The following is a 19,087-nucleotide window of genomic DNA, read 5'->3' on the forward strand; positions in this document are numbered from 1 at the left end:
GTAATAACAGTATAAAACAGTCTCAAACTGTTACTTATTACTGTAATAACCCTATAAAACTGTCTCAGACTTATGTATTACTGTAATAACCCTATAAAACTGTCTCAGACTGTTACTTATTACTGTAATAACCCTATAAAACAGTCTGACTGTTACTTATTACTGTAATAACCCTATAAAACTGTCTCAGACTGTTACTTATTACTGTAATAACCCTATAAAACAGTCTCAGACTTATGTATTACTGTAATAACCCTATAAAACTGTCTCAGACTGTTACTTATTACTGTAATAACCCTATAAAACAGTCTCAGACGTATGTATTAGTGTAATAACCCTATAAAACTGTCTCAGACTGTTACTTATTACTGTAATAACCCTATAAAACAGCCTGACTGTTCGTAATTACTGTAATAACCCTATAAAACTGTCTCAGACTGTTACTTATTACTGTAATAACCCTATAAAACTGTCTCAGACTGTTACTTATTACTGTAATAACCCTATAAAACTGTTTCACACTTCGTCATCCTCCTTCCCTCTATTGTATGGCTAAGTTCCTGTTTCTTTGGAGAGATGTCACAATGGCTTCTATTTTAGTGTTTGGAAACTTGTAACTTTTCTGTCGATGTCTTTTCCAGTTGCTTTATCCTTGAGACCTAATAGGCATAGCCTCAACTTCAGAAATCACTAGCCTTTAAAAGATCAGACAGAGGTGGACTCACCTTTCACTCATGACACTATAACAGCTGGAAGGTGTCTTTATGTTTGACTCCCAGTTACCCAGCAGACCTGGATACGGTTGTTTAACTCCAGTGTTTCCACTATACTGCCGCCACTTCCAAAAATATGATGTAAAAATAGAAATGTGAAAATCATTTTGGTGGAAAACATTTTCCGTGTAAACTTAAATGACTAAAACCAGATATTAAGTACAGTTGAAGTTGGAAGTTTACATACACTTAGGTTGGAGTCATTAAAACTCGTTTTTCAACCACTCCACAAATTTCTTGTTAACAAACTATAGTTTTGGCAAGTCAGTTAGGACATCGACTTTGTGCATGACACAAGTCATTTTTCCAACAATTGTTACAGACAGATTATTTCACTTATAAATCACTGTATCACAATTCCAGTGGGTCAGAAGTTTACATACACTAAGTTGACTGTGCCTTTAAACAGCTTGGAAAATTCCAGAAAATGATGTCATGGCTTTAGAAGCTTCTGATAGGCTAATTGACATCATTTGAGTCAATTGGAGGTGTATCTGTGGATGTATTTCAAGGCCTACCTTCAAACTCAGTGCCTCTTTGCTTGACATCATGGGAAAATCAAAAGATATCAGCAAAGTTGAAAGACCGCCACAAGTCTGGTTCATCCTTGGGAGCAATTTCCAAACGCCTGAAGGTACCACATTCATCTGTACAAACAATAGTACGCAAGTATAAACACCATGGGACCACGCAGCCGTCATACCGTTCAGGAAGGAGACGCGTTCTGTCTCCTAGAGATGAACGTACTTTGGTGCGAAAAGTGCAAATCAATCCCAGAACAACAGCAAAGGACTTTGTGAAGATGCTGGAGGAAACAGGTACAAAAGTATCTATTTCCACAGTAAAACAAGTCCTATATCAACATAACCTGAAAGGTCGCTCAGCAAGGACTAGATGTGGAGGACCAGACTACGGTGTGCAACTGCACATGGGGACAAAGATTGTACTTTTTGGAGAAATGTCCTTTGGTCTGATGAAACAAAGATAGAATTGTTTGGCCATAATGACCATCGTTATGTTTGGAGGAAAAAGGTTGAGGCTTGCAAGCTGAAGAACACCATCCCAACCGTGAAGCACGATGGTGGCAGCATCATGTTGTGGGGGTGCTTTGCTGCAGGAGGGACTGGTGCACTTCACAAAATAGATGGCATCATGAGGGAGGAAAATGATCTGGATATATTGAAGCAACATCTCAAGACATCAGCCAGGAAGTTAAAGCTTGGTCACAAATGGGTCTTCCAAATGGACATTGACCCCAAGCATACTTCCAAAGTTGTGGCAAAATGGCTTCAGGACAACAATGTCAAGGTTTTGGAGTGGCCATCACAAAGCCCTAACCTCAATCCTATAGAAAATGTGTGGGCAGAACTGAAAAGCATGTACGAGCAAGGAAGCCTACAGACCTGACTCAGTTACACCAGCTCTGTCAGGAGGAATGGGCCAAAATTCACCCAATTTATTGTGGGAAGCTTGTGGAAGGCTACCCGAAACGTTTGACCCAAGTTTAACAATTTAAAGGCAATGCTACCAAATACTAATTGAGTGTATGTAAACTTCTGACCCACTGGGAATGTGATGAAAGAAATAAAAGCTGAAATCATTATCTCTACTATTATTCTGACATTTCACATTTTTTAAATAGTGGCGATCCTAACTTGACCTAAGACAGTGAATTTTTACTAGGATTACATGTCAGGAATTGTGTGAGTTTAAATGTATTTGGCTAAAGTGTATGTAAACTTCCGACTTCAACTGAATGTAAACATTTTTATTATTATTATTATATATATTTTTTTAAATAAGATCATCTTCTCTTTTTTTAATTGAACCTTTATTTAACTAGGCAAGTAAGTTTAGAGCAAATTCTTATTTACAATGACGGCCTACACTCTTTGAGAACGAACAATCACCAAAATAAAAACTAAGACAGTCAGGGAGAATCTAAAATTCCCCAAATGTCATGGCATGGGGCCTGTCATGCCAAATAATGTCCCCTAGCCAAAAGGGAGACACTATTTGGCATGACAGGCCCCCAATGATTTAGTTTGATCTACTCCGGTTGCATAAGTAAAGGATGTTTTATTGTCATATAGGGACAGCTAATACTCAAACTACACACAACCTGCTGTGCTCTTTTTTTCCTCTCTGTCTCTCTGTCTTTCTCTGTCTCTCTCTGTCTCTCTCTGTCTTTCTCTGTCTCTCTCTGTCTCTCTTTGTCTGTCTCTGTCTCTCTTTGTCTCTGTCTCTCTCTGTCTCTCTCTGTCTCTCTCTGTCTGTCTCTCTCTGTCTCTCTCTGTCTGTCTCTGTCTGTCTCTGTCTGTCTCTCTCTGTCTGTCTCTCTCTGTCTCTCTCTGTCTCTGTCTCTGTCCTTCTCCCTCCCACACACACACATTCTGGAAACTCCCCAGACTAGTTCAGCTGAGTTGTGTTAACATAACACACTACAACACATTCTGGAAACTCCCCAGACTAGTTCAGCTGAGTTGTGTTAACATAACACACTACAACACATTCTGGAAACTCCCCAGACTAGTTCAGCTGAGTTGTGTTAACATAACACACTACAACACATTCTGGAAACTCCCCAGACTAGTTCAGCTGAGTTGTGTTAACATAACACACTACAACACATTCTGGAAACTCCCCAGACTAGTTCAGCTGAGTTGTGTTAACATAACACACTACAACACATTCTGGAAACTCCCCAGACTAGTTCAGCTGAGTTGTGTTAACATAACACACTACAACACATTCTGGAAACTCCCCAGACTAGTTCAGCTGAGTTGTGTTAACATAACACACTACAACACATTCTGGAAACTCCCCAGACTAGTTCAGCTGAGTTGTGTTAACATAACACACTACAACACATTCTGGAAACTCCCCAGACTAGTTCAGCTGAGTTGTGATAACATAACACACTACAACACATTCTGGAAACTCCCCAGACTAGTTCAGCTGAGTTGTGTTAACATAACACACTACAACACATTCTGGAAACTCCCCAGACTAGTTCAGCTGAGTTGTGTTAACATAACACACTACAACACATTCTGGAAACTCCCCAGACTAGTACAGCTGAGTTGTGTTAACATAACACACAACAACACATTCTGGAAACTCCCCAGACTAGTTCAGCTGAGTTGTGTTAACATAACACACAACAACACATTCTGGAAACTCCCCAGACTAGTTCAGCTGAGTTGTTTTAATATAACACACTACAACACATTCTGGAAACTCCCCAGACTAGTTCAGCTGAGTTGTGTTAACATAACACACTACAACACATTCTGGAAACTCCCCAGACTAGTTCAGCTGAGTTGTGTTAACATAACACACTACAACACATTCTGGAAACTCCCCAGACTAGTTCAGCTGAGTTGTGTTAACATAACACACTACAACACATTCTGGAAACTCCCCAGACTAGTACAGCTGAGTTGTGTTAACATAACACACAACAACACATTCTGGAAACTCCCCAGACTAGTTCAGCTGAGTTGTGTTAATATAACACACTACAACACATTCTGGAAACTCCCCAGACTAGTTCAGCTGAGTTGTGTTAATATAACACACTACAACACATTCTGGAAACTCCCCAGACTAGTTCAGCTGAGTTGTGTTAACACAACACACTACCACTTACTTCCTAACCAGATCAGGAGGGGTCTTATTTTTCTTCAGTACTTAGACACCCAGCATCTCATCCAGTCCGACCTACCTGCAGAGAGACCAGTCCCTTCTGTGGATCACAACAGTGGGCGTTGATTGACTACAAAAAATATATGTTATTGTCACATACGGATAGGTGCAGTGAAATGTGTTGTTTTACAGGATCAGCCATAGTAGTACGGCGCCCCAGGAGCAAATTAGGGTTAAGTGCCTTGCTCAAGGGCACATCGACTTATTTTTCACCTTGTCGGCTTGGGTGTTAGAACCAGCAGCCTTTCAGTTACAGCTAGGCTACCTGTTAACCGCTAGGCTACCTGTTAACCGCTAGGCTACCTGTTAACCGCTAGGCTACCTGTTAACCGCTAGGCTACCTGTTAACCGCTTAGCTACATGCCATAACAAAATGTGTAGAATTACAGGAAACAAGCTTTAAAACTGTACCATTTTATCTCCGCTCTTTGGCAAAATGTGTAAAACTGCAGGAATGTCGTTTTTAAACAGCAACATTTTTTCTCTCTGCGGCCAAGAGGCTGGCGTTTAAAATGTTTGGAGACAGCGACGCATTATGGGCCCTGGTCAAAAGTAGTGCACTATGCAGGGAATAGAGTTCCATTTGGGATGCAAACTTGGATGGATCTGATGAGAGGGATTCGCTCCGTCTACATCTAGCTGACCTGCAGCCCTTCACACCTATATCACTCAACAATATCCTTCTCTTTCTCTCTCTCTTTCTCTCTCTCTCTCTTGCCTTCCGTTCTACCTTTTCTCTCTCTACCTTTTTCTTTTCCCTTTTAATCATTCACTATTTCTCTCCTCCCTTGTTCGACTGAACCTCCCCACTCTTTCTTTCTATCAATCACTCTCTCCTCCTCTCCTCCTCTCCTGCTGTTCTGCACAGGTTATTGTGGAGGTGCGCAATTGTTATTTCCCCCTGTCCCCTTCCCCCACTCTCTCTCTCTCCTGCCGTGCATCATTATGGCATATTGCAGTTTGCCACTGTGAGCAGCCGGGCCCAGACAGCAGCTGAATAGCCCAGCCCAGAGAGACATGGGGTCAGAGGTTAAGAAGAGATCAGAGCAGGCTTTGTTGGTGTATCTTATCGTTGATTTGAGATGCATATATGTAACTTGACATTGAATGTTACTGGTTATGTGATACTGTAAAGTAGCTGCCTGGTGGTATGGTGTCTCATTCCAATGGTCAATGTGCATACGTTACACCCCCCCACACCACCCCCCACACCACCCCCACACCACCCCACACATCACCCCACACATCACCCCACACATCACCCCCACCCCCACACCACCCCACATCACCCCACACATCACACCCCACCCCCCACACCACCCCACATCACCCCACACACCACCCCACACATCACCCCACACACCACCCCCCACACCACCCCACACATCACCCCACACATCACCCCACACATCACCCCACACATCACCCCCCACACCCCACCCCCACACCACCCCACATCACCCCACATCACACCCACCCCCCACACCACCCCACATCACCCCACACACCACCCACACATCACCCCACACACCACCCCCCACACCACCCCACACATCACCCCCCACACCACCCCACACATCACCCCACACACCACCCCACACATCACCCCACACACCACCCCACACATCACCCCACACATCACCCCACACATCACCCCACACATCACCCCACACATCACCCCACACATCACCCCACACACCACATCACCCCACACACCACCCCACACACCACCCCACACATCACCCCCCACACCACCCCACACATCACCCCCACACCCCACCCCCCACACCACCCCACACATCACCCCACACATCACACATCACCCCCACCCCCCACACCACCCCACATCACCCCACACACCACCCCCCACACCACCCCACACATCACCCCCCACACCACCCCACACCACCCCACACACCACCCCACACATCACCCCCACACCCCACCCCCACACCACCCCACATCACCCCACACATCACCCCCCACACCACCCCCACACTCACCCCCCACACCACCCCACACATCACCCCCACATCATCCCCCACACCCCACCCCCCACACCACCCCACATCACCCCCCACACCACCCCCACACCACCCCACACATCACCCCCACATCACCCCCCACACATCACCCCCCACACCCCACCCCCCACACCACCCCACATCACCCCACACACCACCCCACACACCACCCCCCACACCACCCCACACATCACCCCACACATCACCCCCCACACCCCACCCCCCACACCACCCCACATCACCCCACACCACCCCACACACCACCCCCCACACCACCCCCCACACCACCCCCCACAACCCCCCACACACCACCCCCCACACCACCCCCCCCACACCACCCCCCCACACCACCCCACACCCCCACCACCCCCACATCACCCCCAACACCACACCCCACACCACCCCCCACACCACCCCCCACTCACAGGATAATGCTCCATCTTCAGATCAGAGTGGTAGTAACCATGTTTCATATGTTTAGCCTCAGCAGCATAGTTTGCACTTAGCAGAGGTTGGCACTGTAGTAATTAACCATTGTAACTGTAATGTCAGCACTTTCCATTGCAACAGGGGCCTGTGTTTAAATGGGCCGGTTTCCCATCAAATGGTTCTGTACGGCTCGCTCTCTCTCTCTCTCTCTCTCTCTCTCTCTCTCTCTCTCTCTCTCTCTCTCTCTCTCTCTCTCTCTCTCTCTCTCTCTCTCTCTCTACTCCCCCTATTTCTCCTCTCTCTCTCTCTCTCTCTCTACTCCCCCTATTTCTCCTTCTCTCTCTCTCGCTCTCTCTCATTCTTTTCTCTCTCTCAATTTCTTTGTCTCTCTACTCCCCTTCTCTCTCTCCTTCCCTCTTTCCTCTCTCTCTCGCTCTCCTTCCATCTCTTTCCTTCTCTCTCTCTCGCTCTCCTTCCCTCTCTTTCCTTCTCTCTTGCTCTCATTCTCTCTCATCTCTCTCTACTCCCCCTCTCTTTCCCTCCCTCTCTTTCCTGCCCTCTCTTTCCTTTTCTCTCTGTCTCTCTGTCTCGCTCTGTATCCCCCCTCTCTCGCTCCTACTATCTTTCTCAATCTATTACAAAAAAAATCTATGTATTCCCTAATTTCCTTCCCTCTGCGTTTGAATGTGTCTTGTGTGTTTTTGGGAAAGCTGAGCCTGGTCTTCCTTTGAAGATAAGTCAGATATATTACACACTGTGGCTGCATCCCAAATGGTACCCTATTCCTTATATAGGCTAGTGCACTACTTTTGACTTTTGACCAGGGCCCATATAGCTCTGGTCCAAAGCAGTGCACTATATAGCAAATAGGGTGCCATATTGGAAACAATGTGTGCCTCCTGCCAGTCCTGTCCCTGAGATGTCTGATGGTGGGTGAGCTTGGCTCTGCAGAACTGAAAGCTCTGGTGAGAGAGGAGGAGGAGGAGGAGTGGGGGAGTGTGACTGATGTGTGTGAATTGGGTGAGAAGGAGATGTTAATGAAGGGTAATGGGGTTGAAGTTTTGGGATAATGACGCCAGACAGTTCTTCCCAGTGAAGGTGTTTTGGTCTGGGAGCAGAATGGGATGATGCTAGCGTTTGTTAGCATCACTAGTGCTAGCATCACATCATCGTACTGGCTTGACAAGAAATGCAGTTAACATATATAATACTCTACCAATTGTGTCCTGGGACAGGTGTTAGTAATGTTCAGATAATGTTGATATCAATCATGTGTAAATATTCTACTTGAAAAAGAAAAGGAGAGCCACACACTCTAGGAGCTCAGATGTAATAATGTAATAACCTAATAACCAACGTTTAGACAGACAAGCTGTCTTCATCAGGGTATAATGACAAACACTAGTTTATAAAGTGTCAAAGAACACACACAGGTGTCTGTAATCATGGCCGGGTGTGGCCTGATATCATTGGATATCATAAATATTCTACTTGCACATGTATTCCATATTTCGATATTTTAGGAAATTAAACAAATATCTTGTCTTCAAACTTTCTCTTTATGAATGTTTTCTCTTTCTTCCAGGTATCCCCTCCACACCAGAGCCTTTGGCCATCCAGAATGAAGACAAGAACATAGTGAAGGACCTTCTGACATCAGACGACTCAGCCATCTCAGACCTCTCCCCAGACACAGAGTCCTGTCCCAAAACAGACCCATCCTCCAAGACAGACCCCTCTACCAAGACAGACCCCTCTACCAAGACAGACCCCTCTACCAAGACAGACCCCTCCACCAAGACAGACCCCTCCACCAAGACAGACCCCTCCACCAAGACAGACCCCTCTACCAAGACAGACCCCTCTACCAAGACAGACCCCTCCTCCAAGATAGACCCCTCTACCAAGACAGACCCCTCTACCAAGACAGACCCCTCTACCAAGACAGACCCCTCCTCCAAGACAGACCCCTCTACCAAGATAGACCCCTCTACCAAGACAGACCCCTCCACCAAGACAGACCCCTCCTCCAAGACAGACCCCTCTACCAAGATAGACCCCTCTACCAAGACAGACCCCTCTACCAAGACAGACCCCTCCTCCAAGATAGACCCCTCTACCAAGACAGACCCCTCTACCAAGACAGACCCCTCTACCAAGACAGACCCCTCCACCAAGACAGACCCCTCTACCAAGACAGACCCCTCTACCAAGACAGACCCCTCTACCAAGACAGACCCCTCCACCAAGACAGACCCCTCCACCAAGACAGACCCCTCTACCAAGACAGACCCCTCCACCAAGACAGACCCCTCCATCAAGACAGATGCTAGACCTGGCACCCCTGGGTCTGGCACCAGCCCCCATCCCAAAAAAGGAGGTACATTATTCAACACGTGGCCTGTGCTCAGAACAGCTCTGAGACTGAGAGACACACTGTAACCAGGAAGATAAGGAAATAGCATGGGGTTAGACATCCAGTGTGAGGTGTAGAGTTTGGTAGCTGTTGAAGCTAGTTGTCATGTGAGGGGAGAACCATTCAGTGATTCATGTCTGTGGACTGGTGAAAGGTTTCTCAGACTAATCTAATGGATCTCCAGCCATTACAGACCCAGTCAGACAGATGGCAGTGGGTGAACTACAAATCTTCATTTGTTAGGGGAGTGGTGGACGGTATGGAGGGGGAGGGTCGAGGGTGGTGTAGTGGGGCCTTGTGTTGGGACAGGACTTCCAGGCTTAGGGAGTTTTCCTGAACCTTCCCCAGCATGTCTCTCCAGACTCCAGCCTTGTCTCTCCAGACACCAGGTTTGTCTCTCCAGACACCAGGTTTGCCTCTCCAGACACCAGGTTTGCCTCTCCAGACACCAGGTTTGCCTCTCCAGACACCAGGTTTGCCTCTCCAGACACCAGGTTTGTCTCTCCAGACACCAGGTTTGCCTCTCCAGACACCAGGTTTGTCTCTCCAGACACCAGGTTTGTCTCTCCAGACACCAGGTTTGTCTCTCCAGACACCAGGTTTGTCTCTCCAGACACCAGGTTTGTCTCTCCAGACACCAGGTTTGTCTCTTCAGACTCCAGCCTTGTCTCTTCAGACTCCATCCCTGTCTCTTCAGACTCCAGTCCTGGCTGTGAGACGCCATTCTTGGCTGTGAGACGCCAGTCTTGGCTGTGAGACGCCAGTCCTGGCTGTGAGACGCCAGTCCTGGCTGTGAGACGCCAGTCTTGGCTGTGAGACGCCAGTCTTGGCTGTGAGACGCCAGTCCTGGCTGTGAGACGCCAGTCTTGGCTGTGAGACGCCAGTCTTGGCTGTGAGACGCCAGTCCTGGCTGTGAGACGCCAGTCCTGGCTGTGAGACGCCAGTCCTGGCTGTGAGACTCCAGTCCTGGCTGTGAGACTCCAGTCTTGGCTGTGAGACGCCAGTCCTGGCTGTGAGACTCCAGTCCTGGCTGTGAGACTCCAGTCTTGGCTGTGAGACGCCAGTCCTGGCTGTGAGACTCCAGTCTTGGCTGTGAGACGCCAGTCCTGGCTGTGAGACTCCAGTCCTGGCTGTGAGACGCCAGTCTTGGCTGTGAGACGCCAGTCCTGGCTGTGAGACGCCAGTCTTGGCTGTGAGACGCCAGTCCTGGCTGTGAGACTCCAGTCCTGGCTGTGAGACTCCAGTCTTGGCTGTGAGACGCCAGTCCTGGCTGTGAGACTCCAGTCCTGGCTGTGAGACTCCAGTCTTGGCTGTGAGACGCCAGTCCTGGCTGTGAGACTCCAGTCCTGGCTGTGAGACTCCAGTCTTGGCTGTGAGATGCCAGTCCTGGCTGTGAGACTCCAGTCTTGGCTGTGAGACGCCAGTCCTGGCTGTGAGACTCCAGTCTTGGCTGTGAGATGCTAGTCTTGGCTGTGAGACGCCAGTCTTGGCTGTGAGACGCCAGTCTTGGCTGTGAGACGCCAGTCCTGGCTGTGAGACTCCAGTCTTGGCTGTGAGATGCTAGTCCTGGCTGTGAGACTCCAGTCTTGGCTGTGAGACGCCAGTCCTGGCTGTGAGACGCCAGTCCTGGCTGTGAGACGCCAGTCTTGGCTGTGAGACGCCAGTCTTGGTTGTGAGACTCCAGTCTTGGCTGTGAGACTCCAGTCTTGGCTGTGAGACGCCAGTCTTGGCTGTGAGACGCCAGTCCTGGCTGTGAGACGCCAGTCCTTGCTGTGAGACGCCAGTCTTGGCTGTGAGACGCCAGTTTTGGCTGTGAGACGCCAGTCCTGGCTGTGAGACTCCAGTCTTGGCTGTGAGACTCCAGTCTTGGCTGTGAGACTCCAGTCTTGGCTGTGAGACGCCAGTCCTGGCTGTGAGACGCCATTCTTGGCTGTGAGACTCCAGTCTTGGCTGTGAGATGCTAGTCTTGGCTGTGAGATGCCAGTTTTGGCTGTGAGACTCCAGTTTTGGCTGTGAGACTCCAGTCTTGGCTGTGAGACTCCAGTCTTGGCTGTGAGACGCCAGTCCTGGCTGTGAGACGCCAGTCTTGGCTGTGAGATGCCAGTTTTGGCTGTGAGACGCCAGTCCTGGCTGTGAGACTCCAGTCTTGGCTGTGAGACTCCAGTCTTGGCTGTGAGACTCCAGTCTTGGCTGTGAGACGCCAGTCTTGGCTGTGAGACGCCAGTCTTGGCTGTGAGACGCCAGTCCTGGCTGTGAGACGCCAGTCCTGGCTGTGAGACGCCAGTCCTGGCTGTGAGACGCCAGTCCTGGCTGTCAGACTCCAGTACAGGAATTCACCCTTTGATTGTGGTGGTGGGAGGAAAGAGTTGTTGCTATAGTGACGGCCGGAGCTCTTGCTGCAGGGCCCTCTCAGGTTGGCGGAGAAAACGCGGCATACATATGACATAGCATGGGTCTCCAAAAAAGTAGACTTTGGTTAACCCAGGGCCCCGTTTCCAATGCAGACATCTTCTAGGCCTAGGCTGAAACAGGATCTGAAATGAATATAAAAATCCTTCATCTTATGTTTGAGTTTATCAAAGAGGATCAGGGAGAATGTTGATAATTGCTGCAGACAGGAAATTCAGAAGAATACATGGTCTGCATCCCAAATGGCACCCTATTCCCTATATAGTGCACGACTTTTGGTCAACGGTAGGGCACTATATAGGGAATAGGGTGCCATTTGGGGCGCACACATGAACGAATGAGTTCCCTTCCGGTTCACACAACACTGTTCAACTATTGAGTGAATAACATTATAGCATCGCAGCAGGAGATGTAGCTTCCTGTCCTTCATCTTGAAAATACACTACCGTTCAAATGTTTGGGGTCACTTAGAAATGTCCTTGTTTTTTAAAGAAAAGCGCAGTTGTTGTCCATTAAAATAACATCAAATTGATCAGAAATACAGTGTAGACATTGTTAATGTTGTAAATGACTATTGTAGCTGGAAACTGCGATTTTTTTAATGCAATATCTACATAGGCTTACAGAGGCCCATTATCAGCAACCATCACTCCTGTGTTCCAATGGCACGTTGTGTTAGCTAATCCAAGTTTATCATTTTAAAAGGCTAATTGATCATTAAAAAAAACTTTTGCAATTATGTTAGCACAGCTGAAAACTGTTGTTCTGATTAAAGAAGCAGTAAAACTGGCCTTCTTTAAACTAGTTGAGTATCTGGAGCATCAGCATTTGTGGGTTCGATTACAGGCTCAAAATGGCCAGAAACAAAGACATTTCTTCTGAAAATCGTCAGTCTTTTCTTGTTCAGAGAAATTAAGGCTATTCCATGCGAGAAATTGTGTACTACTCCCTTCACAGAACAGCACAAACTGGCTCTAACCAGAATAGAAAGAGGAGTGGGAGGCCCCGGTGCACAACTGAGCAAGAGGACAAGTACATTAGAGTGTCTAGTTTGAGAAACAGACACCTCACGAGTCCTCAACTGGCAGCTTCATTAAATAGTACCTGCAAAACCTCAGTCTCAGCGTCAACAGTGAAAAGGCAACTCTGGGATGCTGGCCTTCTAGGCAGAGTTTCTCTGTCCAGTGTGTGTGTTCTTTTGCCCATCTTAATCTTTCATTTTTATTGGCCAGTCTGAGATATGGCTTTTTCTTTGCAACTCTGCCTAGAAGGCCAGCATCCCAGAGTCGCCTCCTCACTGTTGACGTTGAGACTGATATTTTGCGGGTAGTATTGAATGAACGGTTTTCCTTTTAAAATTATCAACTTGGATTAGCTAACACAAGGTGCCATTGGAACAGAGGAGTGATGGTTGCTGATAATGGTCCTCTGTACGCCCATGTAGATATTCCAGAAAAAGTCTGCCGTTGCCACGACTTCTGCCAAAGTCGGTTCCTCTCCTTGTTCGGGCGGTGTTCGGCGGTCGACGTCACCGGTCTTCTAGCCATCGCCAATCCATTTTTCATGTTCCATTTGTTTTGTCTTGTTTTCACACACACTTGGTTTCAATTCCCTAATTACATGTTGTATATTTTCCCTCTCTTTCCCCCATGTCCTTGTCGGGAATTGATTATTCTGTAAGTACTCGTGCTATGTGTTCTGGTGCGCTACGGGTTTTGTACCCATGTGTTTGTTGTTTTGTATGCCGTTAGTTTTATATATTAAACTGCTCCGGCTATTCACCAGGTTCTGCTCTCCTGCGTTTGACTTCCCTGCCACCAGTCACCCCTTACAGCCGTTTCCAGCTACAACAGTCATTTACAACATTAACAATGTCTACACTGTATTTCTGGTTCAATTTTATCTTATTTTAATGGACAAAAAAATTTGCTTTTCTTTCAAAAACAAGGACATTTCTTAGTGACCCCAAACTTTTGAACAGAAGTGTATGTATGACATCACTCTGTAGTTTAGAATTGATGCAGGAATTGTTTCAACTACGTGACCTCTCTCATACCAGTATACTCTACATGACAGGTGTGATCAGCTGTTTGGTGCATTGATATTTTAGGTAAAAATAAATGTATATCTGATGGATAGTTGTTTTTTTCTCTGCCTAGATGGGTTGACGACAGCACAACGACAGAAGCTGGCTAAGGAGCGGAGGGAGGAGAGAGCCAAATACATTGGTAAACCCTAAAGGAAAATAAGCTGTAGAGAAATGTGTTTTCTGTTATCATGTGTGACATGTTGGTCTTGTCTGGTATGGAGGGCAAAGAGACTCAGCTAGTCATGTCTAGGGAAGCATCCAAAATGGCACCCTATCCCAGGGCCCTGGTCAAAAGTAGTTCACTATGAAGGGAATAGGGTGCCATTTGGATTCCTGACACAAGGCAGAGATATAGAAGGTATGGAATAAACCAATAGACACTGTATCCTTCAATATGTTGTATTACACTACCCTGAACTGTCCGCCTGTCTTTAACCATTGGCCTCTCTTACATTGCATTACTCTGCCATGAGGGTTCTGCCATGAGGGTTCTGCCATGGGGGGTTCTGCCATTGGGGGTTCTGCCATGAGGGTTCTGCCATTGGGGGTTCTGCCATGAGGGTTCTGCCATGAGGGTTCTGCCATGAGGGTTCTGCCATTGGGGGTTCTGCCATTGGGGGTTCTGCCATGAGGGTTCTGCCATGAGGGTTCTGCCATTGGGGGTTCTGCCATGGGGGGTTCTGCCATGAGGGTTCTGCCATGAGGGTTCTGCCATTGGGGGTTCTGCCATGGGGGGTTCTGCCATGAGGGTTCTGCCATGGGGGGTTCTGCCATGAGGGTTCTGACATGGGGGGTTCTGCCATTGGGGGTTCTGCCATGGGGGGTTCTGCCATGGGGGGGTTCTGCCATGGGGGTTTTTCTTTCTAATGATTGATGGATATTAATTATTGCTGTTGTCTTCTCATTTTGCTGCTCCAGAACAGCAAACTCAGCTGCAAGGTAAGGCTACTCTATATGGCACTGTATAAGTGCAGCGTTGATAACATCAGTTGTTATCAGCAACAGTCATGCTTTTCTCCACATCTCCACCTTGTGGTTGGGATGCAATGTATTACGCAATGTATTTTTATTTCGGTCTGCTTCTGAACAGTCTTTTCCTTTCCCGTTCATTAATCATTTTTGTTGCTTTCTGAATGTTGACCTGTTGTTGTCAACTGGGAACTTTACAACATCCTGTTTGTCTCTGAGAAGAAGAATGATCAGATAGTTCAGTTATATGAGTCCTTCAGCATGTTTTTTCTTTCCTGTCTTCATTGTGTAGAGATTTGCCTTGCACCTTATTTCTTCCTGTTCTTCATACATGTTTGCATGTATACTTTGCATCATTTTGTTGGATCATTGTAATATCTTTCCAGTATAGATGTTTCTTGACTTGATATGTTTTCAGGGTTTATTTCTATGTCGAGGTATTATGTGATCTTATTATCAACTCAGAGACACTTAGTACACTAGAATTTCCCCACAGCCTCATTCTTCCATAGCATTGGCTCAAGCCCCTTGTATGTACACTAAACCCAAAGCCTGTGCAATCAATCCAATCCAAGGCATTCTGTGAGCTTGTTTTCAACTCTACATGCAATACATCCCATCCCTTAACAATGGCCCAAACCCCCCTCCCCCCCCCTCTCTCTCTCCCTGTACGCTGAGGCCAAAGCTTCAGCAACCAACTGACCAATCAGAGGACGTCTCCCACTGAGCCGTCCCCATGGGGCGAGGCGTGAAAAATGTGTAGTCATTACTGTGAACTGACCCGCCGTGCCTCTCAGACAGATTAGATGTAATTACTCATTTCATTAGATTCATTATAATCGCCATGCCAACGGAATCATTTCAGAAGCCTTTTCTGTACCTGATAATTCCCAATGGGCCCTGGTCAAAAGTAGTGCACTAGATAGTGAATAGGGTGTCATTAGCCATAGGACTCTGGTCAAAAGTAGTGCACTTGATAGTGAATAGGGTGCCATTTGGAACAATCTCTCTGTCTGTCCAGGTGTAAGATATGAATCTCATATGGACTACAGACTGTAAAGGTTTAGATCTCACCTCATCAAGCGTTTTATGGTTGGATGTACTACAGTATGTATACTGTATGTTTATGGTTGGATGTACTACAGTATGTATACTGTACGTTTTATGGTTGGATGTACTATAGTATGTATACTGTATGTTTATGGTTGGATGTACTACAGTATGTATACTGTATGTTTATGGTTGGATGTACTACAGTATGTATACTGTATGTTTTATGGTTGGATGTACTACAGTATGTATACTGTATGTTTATGGCTGGATGTACTACAGTATGTATACTGTATGTTTATGGTTGGATGTACTACAGTATGTATACTGTATGTTTATGGTTGGATGTACTACAGTATGTATACTGTATGTTTTATGGTTGGATGTACTACAGTATGTATACTGTATGTTTATGGTTGGATGTACTACAGTATGTATACTGTACTGATGATGACATGCTGAGAAAAAAGGAACACATGATTATCATTTGTACTCGTCCCTTGAACCACATATGAGAGAGAACACACCATACATTAAACCATGGGGCTGTTATGTAAGGGCCATTGTATATGAAGCTGTAGCAATGCTATTACAGTGTTAAAGTGCATGCACTCAATGTATTTAGCTAATGTATTTATGCCAATCACATGTACTGAAAATTAATATAATATGATTTTATTCCATGATGGAGAAATGGGAAAGTGTTGTCTTTGTGGATGGGGTGCAGACAGACTGCAGACAGACTAGAGTATTCTACTTCTTATCACAGAGAACGGCTAGGGAAGGACTGGTGAACAGAATACAAATCAGGACCACGTCTTCTAACATCAAACACTCATGCATTTCTTTCAGACATCTCACATTAATTTCCCCCTATTCAACACCGAGTTTCATCCAAAAAACCTCTTTACACGTATCCTGCCCCTCACCATGCTAGTCTTTAACGACACATGTGTATTGGAAGTAGGTCCACATGCAGGGGACTGAAAAACAGGAAAGGCCACTCTGAGATACAGTACACGTGTGGCGTGTCTACCTCAGGGGAGGCCCAATGAGCTGAGAGGACACAGCTGGTGCACAGCATGTTGGGAGTTTAAACAAAGCAGAGTGATTGTGTTTTAATTGTGGCTGTCAGAAATGAGACGCAGACTGTGGAGTGAAACTCAGTATCTGCTAGAGGGCACTAATAAAACGCAGTGGGACACTACTACTAATAATACCACTACTACTACTACTACTACTACCACTAATAATAATAATACCACTACTACTACTACTACTACTACTACCACTAATAATAATAATACCACTACTACTACTACTACTACTACCACTAATAATACCACTACTACTACTACTACTACTACTACTACTACCACTAATAATAATAATACCACTACTGCTACTACTACTGCTGCTGCTGCTACTACTACTACTGCTACTACTGCTACTACTACTGTCTACTGCTGCTGCTGCTAGCAGCAACGCGTTGCTGCTGCTGCTGCTGCTAATGTAATGTGTAATGCCACTGCTACTGCTGCTGCCACTGTTAATGATAATGCCACTGCTGCTGCTGCTGCTGCAGCACTGCTGCTGCTACTGCCGCTGGTAATGTAATGCCACTGCTGCTGCTGCTTGGCAGCAGCTGCTGCTGCTGCTGCTGCTACTGTTGCGGCTACTGCTGTCTGCTGCTGCTGCTGCTGCAACGCTGCTGCTGCTGCTGCTGCTACTGCTGCTGCTACTGCTGTCTGCTGCTGCTGCTGCTGCTGCTACTGCTGCTACTGCTAATGCTACTGCTAATGTGATGCCAATGCTGCTGCTACTGCTGTTTGGCGGCAACGCTGCTGCTGCTGCTGCTGCTGCTGCTGCTGCTGCTGCTACTGCTGCTGCTGCTGTTTGCAGCTGCTGCTGCTGCTGCTGCTGCTGCTGCTGCTGCTGCTGCTGCTGCTGCTGCTGCTGCTGCTGCTGCTGCTGCTGCTGCTACTGCTGCTGCTGCTGTTTGCTGCTGCTGCTGCTGCTGCTGCTGCTGCTGCTGCTGCTGCTGCTGCTGCTGCTGCTGCTGCTGCTGCTCTGCTGCCGCTGCTGCTGCTGCTGCTGCTGCTGCTGCTGCTGCTGCTGCTGCTGCTGCTGCTGCTGCTGCTCTGCCTCTGCTGCTGCTGCTGCTACTGCTGCTGCTGCTGCTGCTGCTGCTGCTGCTGCTGCTGCGCAACTGCTGCTGCTGCTGCTGCTACTGCTGCTGCTGCTGCTGCTGCTGCTGCTGTCTGCTGCTGCTGCTGCTGCTGCTGCTGCTGCTGCTAGTATGGTGGTATGCCGCCACTGCTGCTGCTGCTGCCTGCTGCTGCTGCTGCTGCTGCGCTGCTGCTGCTGCTGCTGCTGCTGCTGCTGCTGCTGCTGCTGCTGCTGCTGCTGCTGCTGCTGCTGTTTGGCAGCACTGCTGCTGCTGCTGCTGCTGCTGCTGCTGCTGCTGCTGCTGCTGCTGCTGCTGCTGCTGCTGCTGCTGCTGCTGCTGCTGCTGCTGCTGCTGCTGCTGCTGCTGCTGCTGCTGCTGCTGCTGCTGCTGCTCTGCTGCTGCTGCTGCTGCTGCTGCTGCTGCTGCTGCTGCTGCTGCTGCTGCTGCTGCTCAGCTGCTGCTGCTGCTGCTGCTGCTGCTGCTGCTGCTGCTGCTGCTGCTGCTGCTGCTGCACTGCTGCTGCTGCTGCTGCTGCTGCTGCTGCTGCTGCTGCCGCTGCTGCTGCTGCTGCTGCTCTGCTGCTGCTACTGCTGCTGCTGCTGCTGCTGCTGCTGCACTGCTGCTGCTGCTGCTGCTGCTGCTGCTGCTGTCTGCTGCTGCTACTGCTGCTGCTGCTGCTACTACTACTACTACTAATACTAATAATAATAATAATAATAATACCACCACTGCTACTACTACTGCTGCTGCTACTACTACTACTACTACTACTGCTGCTACTACTACTACTACTACTACTACTACTACTACTACTACTACTACTACTACTACTAATAATAATAATAATAATAATAATAATAATACTGCTACTGCTACCTATCTAGCTAACTATCACATTCATTTGTTTTGTTTTGTTTCATTTGTTTTGTTTTCTTGAGTTTCCTGATGTATACACAATTCACCTTTTAGCTGCCATGTACAGTGCCCTCTGAAAGTATTCAAGACCCCTTGACTTTTTCCACATTTTGTTAAGTTACAGCCTTATTCTAA

At 47.3% G+C, this 19,087-nt stretch overlaps 1 protein-coding gene across 5 annotated transcripts in view; it reads left to right on the forward strand.

The window, feature by feature from the left end:
* The window catches only part of LOC106589016 (MAP7 domain-containing protein 1), a 94,704-nt gene that overhangs the window by 48,697 nt on the left and 26,920 nt on the right, over positions 1–19,087 (forward strand). For 3 of the 5 annotated variants that reach the window (XM_014178647.2, XM_014178648.2, XM_014178650.2), the window contains exons 2-4: positions 8,520–9,314; positions 13,919–13,987; positions 14,767–14,787. In XM_014178647.2, coding sequence (XP_014034122.2) covers positions 8,520–9,314; positions 13,919–13,987; positions 14,767–14,787 — 885 coding nt within the window. The remainder of the gene's footprint in view (positions 1–8,519; positions 9,315–13,918; positions 13,988–14,766; positions 14,788–19,087) is intronic. The other 2 variants (XM_014178649.2, XM_014178651.2) reach the window with 1 other exon arrangement.

Source organism: Salmo salar, chromosome ssa27, assembly GCF_905237065.1.
Source record: "Salmo salar chromosome ssa27, Ssal_v3.1, whole genome shotgun sequence".
NCBI lineage: Eukaryota > Metazoa > Chordata > Actinopteri > Salmoniformes > Salmonidae > Salmo > Salmo salar.